Below are 9,043 nucleotides of genomic sequence, written 5' to 3'. Positions count from 1 at the left end.
AGTGAATGGAGGCCTCTAATCATCCCTGGGAAGTCAGGCCTTAGATCCCAGTTCAGTGGCACACCTGGGGACTGGGGAACGACTAACCCAACTCCTAGGGAGGTCCCTATTCCAGGAATGCTGATTTGTTTTCCCAGGGGGTCTGTAACACTATAAAAAATATGATTTCCCTTCTCATTATTGTCAATATTCACATGGTTCCTATGGTGTAATATGTGGTAATAACTGGTGCAATGATGGAGCAGACAGCTGCACAAACAAAATGCATTTTCTTGTAGGTTGGACATTCAACAATAAGCAAGCTGAATATATAAATAGTCATGGCATATAATTATATTCTTCTCTGCAAACTGTTATAAATAAATTATGCACAATAGATGAGTTCATCAAACTGAGAAGAAACGTTACTGTTTTCTCCTGACCTAACTATAAGAACTGGAAAGATGTATTTTCCTGTTAGTACCATTATCCACATGGTCCCTGTATGGCATTAAGAATTTGTACGATACAACTGAAGCAATGAGTGGCAGACAGCAATTGCACAAACAAAATGTCCTTCAGTGGTTTGGACATTCAACATCTTGCAAATTGAAAATATAAATTGCAAAGAATATACTCGTATCCTCCTCAATAAAGCAGCACAAACATTCCAGCAAATTTTTTTTGGAATAATAATGTGCAGCCATAATCATTAGTAAGCAAAGCTATTCTAGAATGGCCTAAAATACACAGGAGGCTGAAGTAAACATGAAGCACTGATATAAGATAGCAGGGTTCTAAATAGTCCAACATTTCTACTTGCAAACACTGGTCAGCAAAGCTCTTCGGGCTTATGCCAATTCTTTAATGAACTTGGCAGCATACATCGATATTCAAGAACTAGTTTACATCAAATTCAATGCTTGGCCAGACATTGAGTTCCCTTTCCCAAAAAAATTCAGTTCTCCCAATCTTTTTCCCAGCTCTGTCTTGAAAGCTCTTCAGTTCCGTTAGAACTTGACAACTCTTTCTCCAAGAAATGTTTTATTGCTCGCCAATAGCGCTCCCCACCCACATACCAAGTATCCATATGCATTCCTTCTGAAAATTCAATAAAAGTGCACCTTGGATTGCGCTTGGATTTTTCATATAGTCTATGCATGTGGGATGGAGGAACCATCTCATCCCGAGCACCAGATATGTATAAGATTGGTTGTTTAATCTGAAATGCAAACAAGAAGAAATAAGAAAATAAATTGAATGATGAGAAGGAAAAAGTATTTTTCCATACAAAACAAAATAACAAATCCTCATTATAAATCCAGCGCGGATATTTGTGAATGTCATCTTCCTAACAAAATCCTACATTAACATAGGGCTTAGAACATGCATTACTCATTATTTTTCTGGACAGCAGTTCAATAACAGGCTGCAAGCAGACTCTCACCCAGTTCAATAAAAGTATCATAAGCAATTTGCCAATAAAATTGAATTCAAGTAGCTAATGATTAGACTATTTATCAAGGCAAAGGAAAACAATCGTGCTATGACTTCTTACATGATAAATTGGGAGAAAATCAAAAATGCTGAAAATAAAAATCTAAAATCTGAAGTTACAATCTGTTGTTTCCCAAAAATCCCAAAAAGATCTGAAGCTGCCATGCTTCTTAAAACTTCAGTGCTGTGAATAAAGTTTCCACAATAATACATGGAGAGAAAACTAAATATAATAAATGCCTAATTATATATGTCACAAGATAATGTACTTTACATATGGGATTCCACTCATATTATCATCCTGTAACAAATACTAGAAAAATCAATCTTGCATTCCATTCCATCTGCTAGAAAAAATTAACAGGATACCAATGCAACAATAAAATAGCAGAGAGAATGTTCTATACTTATAAACAGCAAATGTTAAAATTCAGATGTATCCCCGGAAATAAATAAAAGAACATAAAAATATCACAATTACTATTAAGATCTACATAAAAATATTAGAAACCTCACCTGCCCAATAATATCAATAGTATTCCATGGAGAACGAACAAGACGATTTAAAATCCTTGGACCCTTGGAACCAGTGCCTCCAATAAACCACTTAAGAGGTGGCAGCAAAACTCCAGCCATGTCCAACACAGATGTAAATGTATTCTCCAGTATCAATCCTGAAACCTGTAGTAGTCCAAAAAAACAGAGGGTGACAATTATGAATTTATATCCTTGAATTTTTCCAAGACAAACATCTAAACCAGCACATGTCAATTGACTAATGTATAAGCCATGCATCGACAGCAATGACAAAAAACCTATCTTGTGCCTATTCCAGTACAGGGACAGGCACAGATGCAGGGTTCGCATATGTCAGTAAGGCAAAAGAAATGTATGGCTGTATAATATGTGTACGGTGTGCAAAACAATTTAAAATATAAAAAACATACATTTGATATACGATATAATAGTTATGGCATTTGAATATTAAATAATATGATATTAAACAATAGCTGTCATGGGAGCATCCAGGCTGCAGCCCTGCGACTCCACTGCAGGTGCACCCAATCCTATCATGCAAGTTGTTTTGTAGGAGACCAGGAACATGGCAAAAAACCACTGGATGAATTATAGCTTCAACACATTGTCAGCTTTAGACACTTTAAAATTTAAAGGGTACTAAGAAACAAACTTTACTTACCATCAAGATAAATTCAATAAAAGTAATTTATTTAAAAAGAATTGTGTATTTTGTTTTTTTGTTTATAATGAATAGTGACTCTAGATAGTTTGTGACTATAATATTCTAAAGCTTGAGAGTAAATTTTATGTTCTCTGGCACAATCTGGCTGGCTGGAGATGGTAAATTTATGTTCTTGGGCACACTGCCAAAGTGTTAAATGGTGCGCTATCACTCATCATGTTGATTGATTTGAACCCACAATCTCACTTGCAATTATTAGTCCACCACTTTATGTAGCCATGTTGCTAGGAAACCAAAGAAAGCTTTGATAACACATCAAGCAAACTTGAATTGTGATGTAAGATTAACCAGTTGGTCATATGAAAGACTCACTGACATTAAACGAAGATGCAGATAGGTTGGCTAACCTCAGCTTAAACGGGTTAAACCAAATTATAGCAACTTAACAGGTGGCATTATGATTATATCTTGAACCTAATTCTGGTCTCTTTTATCAGTCGAATATAGTTTGGCCCATTCCCATGTGGTTTTGGAATGTTTCCACAACTACAATGTTTTGGCTTGGTTTTATGAATGGAGCCAGGAATAGTAGTGCTATGTGGTTTTATGAATTTTTCATTTTTTCTTCTGCTAATTCAAATCAGCCAGCTGAAAGCCTGAAACTAACAATTTCCTGTCACCCACACAAAAGGGGCAAAACTGTTATGAGTTTTTACTTTTTAGTGAAAGAAGAGATTTATAACTTGCTGTTTTCATTTATACTTTAACTTGAAGTTGATATGCTTTTAACTCATGTTTTGGCCTGTGATTTGTATTGGACTTTTAATCTTGATCTATTTATGAAGGAAAACAATAATCAACTATCATGTTCCTAAATATCACAATATACATGTTTTCATATTTATATCTAAGTTACCGGTTCAGGTTTGGGAACGAGGGTACGAGTACCTGGTGCGTGAATACGTGAATTTTTTTAGGGGTTTGGGTACAAGTGTGTATATATACATGTATATATGCATTATATATACAAAAAAAGAGATATATATAGAATTCTAAAACTAAATCATTTCATTGTATGATACTTGATCACTGATCAATACAAAAGATAAATATTAAATGTCAATTGACAGATGAAAATAATCCGAATAAGCATTATGTACACAGCAGTTACCCTGTGCAAACCCAGCAGGTACCCACAGACGTACCCGAACCAGGTACAGGGCCTGTGGGTATGAACCCAGTAATAAGATTTATCATTTATATTTTTCTTAATGTACAGAAAATTTGCCATGTTTGAGATTTTAAACCCTCTATTATATAATAATTTAAAAAACTTATAAACATATATCATAAACTAGCATTTGCACCTAAAAGAGGTGCAATTTTAATGTCATTGGCAATATAAACCTTATTTAATATATTACGACATCCAGAAAGCAAAACTCAATCCTCCTTCCTCTCCTCATTTTTTCTTGCTTCTTTTTCTTCTTTCCCTTCTCTTCCTTCTTTTTATTTATCCTTTTTCTAGACCTTTTTTAATTCTTCTTCTTCGTTTTTTCTTTCTCCATCTTCTTCCTGTTCTTCTCCATCTCTCCTCCTTCCCCTTCTTTTTCTTCACTATAATTTAGATTACTTATAAACTTTTTAATAAACTGTCACTACTTTAATTGTAAAGATTTTTTTTAGATATAAAATTTCTATATTGACATATTCAATCTCCCCAAGTTATCTCTATTTTTTACTATTGACTCAAAATTGTACGATGTTCGCAGAAAGTTATCTAAAATTACTGGATATCTAAAAATTAATTTTCAAGACCAAGTATTGCATGTACATATTTATAAGAGAAATAATAAAACCCATAATAGATATGATTATAGAATTATATTTTTTAACTTGAAGTTTTTTAGTTATAAATTTTTTACAGTTAGATTTTGGGTAAGAGTTTGTTAAGATTAATGTTAATTTTTTTCACCTGTTATATATATTTTTGTGTGAGATTAAAACTTTCATATAAATATAATATATAGATTTTCGATTAGAATATACATTTTTTGTGATTACAAAATCTATAGTTTTGTAAATAATTTAATTTGTTAATTTTAAAAATAAAAATAAATAAAAATTTTTTTAGATAATTAGTAAACTTTTAAATCACTCAATTTTATATGTTTAAAATATAGTTATTATTAATATAAATAAGAATATTATTTTTAGACAATATCTATTATTATAATATTAAAAATCTAATTTTAAAAATTATTATATTTATTCTAAACTCGCTATCTATTTTATTTCTACAATATTTATTATAATTTCTATATATTATTTTTTCATATATTGTATAATAATTTCCATATAATTAGATAATAATTTTGATATAATGTATTTAGCAGAAAAATAATTTTCAAATAAAAATAAACTTATAATTATAGCTAATTCTTTTTATATAACTTATCTATAAAAAAAAATTATTAAATAACTTATAATTAATATATTATATTTGTTAACATTTTTTTTTAAATGTATAAATGTTATAGATTTAATTGAAATTAAAAATGCATTCAATTATTGGTGGCGGTATTTAGTTATTATTTAAGTTTTAAGAATAAAATACATAAATTTAATATGTATAAAAACCTTTAAAATATAGAAATTAAAATAGAGCATAAATATTAGTTTAAAAATAATAGATTAAAATACAGAAATTAAAATAGGACATTTTAAAAATATTAATAGAATATGTATTGCTTCTTGAAAATCTTTGTAAATAATGTTTTAATACCGCATGACATTTACTCATGGCAGTTTAGATTTGAACTAGTTTAGTTTTGAACTATTCTGAGAGTATGAAATTAATATTAGTCCACTTGTAGAGGCACAGGTGCTGTTGAGGAGGAGGGATAAGGGATCCAACGCTTCTTCCACTTGCCAACAGGAATGCTGAAAACAAAGGGGAAGGTGCACCCACAACACATAGTATGTGTTGAGACTTCTGCCCGTAGCTGCAGAGACTCTCCTTGCAGAGGACCAGGAAGTTTCAGTGCTATTCAAGGCATTAGAGCGCTAATCAATTTTTCTTATCCCGAAAAAGTTTCCACGGAGCTTTTGTTTGGGAGTGAGACATTACATTTTACGATCAAAGTTTCCTGTATAATAGCCTATTGGCTAATTAAAAAACTTATACACATCAAGTCTTTCTTACCTGATTCACACCCTAGACCCTCGAACCGAGTCTAGGTGCAAATCAGGTCCTGATTCATGGACCGATCCATGCTCAGTCTGCACAAGGTCTGAATATGGACCTTGTGCGGATTGAGCGCAAACCTTGGGGAATCTTGCAAGGACTTAAAAATGATTTTTTTTCTCCAAACCCTAAAATGATCATAATGTGGAGCCTCCAAACACGTTTCATTTCACATTTGCTCTCTCATTTTGCTTTCTCCATCTTGCAAGTTTAAAGTGAGGTGATCGTGTTTGAAGGAGATTGATTGATAGATTGTTGCAAGTATTTGAAAAGTTGTAAATATTTTTCAAGTATGTTTTTTTCCACTTTTGTTATATATTGCAACAATGAGTACTCAAAGCTCAGTGGGTGGGCAGGGGTCTCAAAAATTTAAAATTTATAAAGGTCTCCTACATGGAGATACACGACAGCAATTTCTCAATGTCTTGGAAGTGGGGGGTTTATTTGGAAATGTAACTTTCACAACATACAATATAGAAGCTCCTACTCCCAAGTCAAACTTCATTTTTTGGGCTTTGTGGCTTAAAGGGATTAACATGTGTGAGAGCCCATGCCAGATAATCAAGGGTTGTCAACTAGGCAAATAGTAGCATTCATAAAGGAACAAGAAGATGCTGACAAAATAGTTGTAAGAGGGAAACAAGGTGGTTATACCGGGAAACAAAAAACAATAAGACCACCCACTCAACCATCCTCTAGACCAAGGTATTTTTTAGTGGCTAATATTCATCAATTGGCTAATTTTAGAAATTTTTGGATAGTAATTTGGCTAATAATTTAAGATTTAACACAACCTAAATCGCCATATTTTTATAAATTTTAGCTCTAAAATATTTAAAATTGCTCAATAATTTATTTTATTAAAAATATATATTCAAGATTTGCCATAATATTCGATGTATGATTAGCTTTGATTCGCCTAAATATTATATATTATTGTAGAAATTAAAATTAATTTACCAATAATTATCAATTACATTAGGAATATATCACCAATATTTAGTTTTCACTATTGATTTAAAATATAATGTAATGATCTTCATAATATTCCATGAGTTAAAATTATTCAATTTTGTCAATGGGCCCTTGGTCTACTGGTGAAGTTGAATGGCTCACAAAGAGCCCACTAGGGATCAAGTCTTGCTGAATGCAAGGCTCCAACATCATAAGGGATGAGGCCAGGATCGTGCCCCCGGGTGATTTTGACGGTGTGGATGCCCCTCAGTCCTTGGCTCTTAGCCGAAGAGGTTTCAGGCAAGAGTGGGCCCGTATCGGGTCCCTAAAAAGTCTATGTGGTGGCCTTCGCTAGTTGGTAGCTCGCAGGCTTCGTGCCTCGTAGGTTTGAACCCTCCATCAAAAAAAAAAAAATCAATTTTCATTTGTAATATTCTATGGTGATTAATGAAATTTCTATTATTATTGAGATTCACCAATATTTTCTTTACAAAAATTATGATTCCAAAATAATCGCCAATATAAATAATATTTAAAATAAAAAATTTGAAAGATTCATGAATAGAATTTTTTTTTCCAAAATAATAGAAGATTCGCCAATATTTTATATCTTGTTTTGGAGGGGGGTTTGTAAAACATTACCCTGCTCTAGACATCCCTTCTTGCATATGCCTTATAGGCCTTCTAGGGAGGATGAAAAAGTAGAACCACAAATCACCACCCACAAGAGAGGCCTATTGATAAGGCATTTCAAAATGAGTTGAGAGATATTGTTGATGGAAAAAATTGGATATTGCCTCTATGTGAATGGTCTTCCATTCAACTTAGTGAGATCACCTTAGGGAGATAGTGCAAGCAATAAATAATGCACCTTTTGGTTACTAAGGCTATGGATATAAAAAGGTGTGCACTACCTTATTGCATAATGAGAGAAAAAATGTAGAGGCCTAACAAAAACCAATAAGAGATTCTTAGGTTCAAACAAGTGTGTCTATTGTTATTAATGGCTGGAAAGATTATGAAACCATCCAAAATCAATGTAATTGTCGTATCCCCAAGGAAGCAATGTTTTTAGGGTGATTGTCTGTGATGGGGAAGTAAAAGATACATAGTTCATTGCAAGGATTCTCATTGATTCCATAGAGTTGGAGGGTAATGACAATGCTGTCCAAGTAATTACACACAATGCAGAGTTTGCAAGGCTGTAGATGCTTTGGTAGAAGCTAGATATGGTTACATCTTTTGGAAACCATGCACCGTCCACTCCCTCAATTTGGTGACGCAAGCAATTGGCACCCAAGTAGAATGGGTGATAAAAATATGAGGGTGAGGAGATTCAGATGTTTGTAACAAACCACCATAAGTCACAAGTATTTTTTGGAATTTTCTCTAGATTGGAATTATTGAAGGTAAATTTTGAAATTGAAATTAGTTAGTTTCATTTATCATTCTATGGCATGTTTTACATGGTTGAATGAAATATTTTTTGTGGCATTTACATATTTCAAATGTGTTTTTCTTAACTTACTATTAACATGTTCTTAGATAGCTGAAACCCACTTTGCATCACACACAATCAATGTTAGACGACTTGTGAGGGTGAAATACACATTGTTACAAATGGTTATTAGCAACCAATGTGGCATCTAGAAGCAATCCAATATAGCAAGGGCCCAAAAGGTGAAGGAGAAAGCATCAAACAAACACAATGTTTGAATGGGTTTGAATACGTTCTTTGACAAGCGAATCTTTGACTAAACGTCCTGCAATCAAACCATTAGTATTGTTTGTTTGATGCTTTCTTACATTCTGTCTGTTTGATGCTTTCTCCTTCACCTTTTGGGCCCTATTGGAATTCACCGAGCCTATCATGTTTATGCTTTGATTTGCCAACACTGACAAACCATGCTTAGGGGACATCTATGATGCCATGGACACCATATTTGAAAAAGTAAAATTAATAAGTTATAATATAGTCCTCTATCCTTGTTTATTGAGAGATATCTGAATTTTTAATTAAGATAACTTACAAGAATATCATTTGATATCCCAAGCCATACAAAGGGGAGAGAATGATCCTAACTAAGGACACCTTATACAAAAAGGTGAAAGTAATTGTCCTTCATCGTTCAATCAAGATGCCAACACCTTTGCACCTCCTAGCA

The 9,043-nt window shown here is 32.8% G+C and overlaps 1 protein-coding gene across 1 annotated transcript in view; it reads right to left on the bottom strand.

Annotated features, from left to right (window-relative positions):
- Window positions 1-537: 537 nt before the first annotated feature.
- LOC149557117 (alpha/beta hydrolase domain-containing protein WAV2-like) overlaps window positions 538-9,043 on the bottom strand; it is a 28,984-nt gene continuing 20,478 nt past the window's right edge. The window contains exons 6-7 of the mRNA XM_089831829.1: window positions 1,993-2,157; window positions 538-1,201 (exon numbers count right to left, since the gene is read on the bottom strand). Coding sequence (XP_089687955.1) covers window positions 938-1,201; window positions 1,993-2,157 — 429 coding nt within the window. The 3' untranslated portion in view covers window positions 538-937. The remainder of the gene's footprint in view (window positions 1,202-1,992; window positions 2,158-9,043) is intronic.

Source organism: Cupressus sempervirens, chromosome 5 (genome assembly GCF_028749045.1).
Source record: "Cupressus sempervirens isolate cs-2001-9-10 chromosome 5, ASM2874904v1, whole genome shotgun sequence".
NCBI classification, from domain to species: domain Eukaryota; kingdom Viridiplantae; phylum Streptophyta; class Pinopsida; order Cupressales; family Cupressaceae; genus Cupressus; species Cupressus sempervirens.
This window is presented reverse-complemented; position numbering and strand designations above follow the sequence as displayed.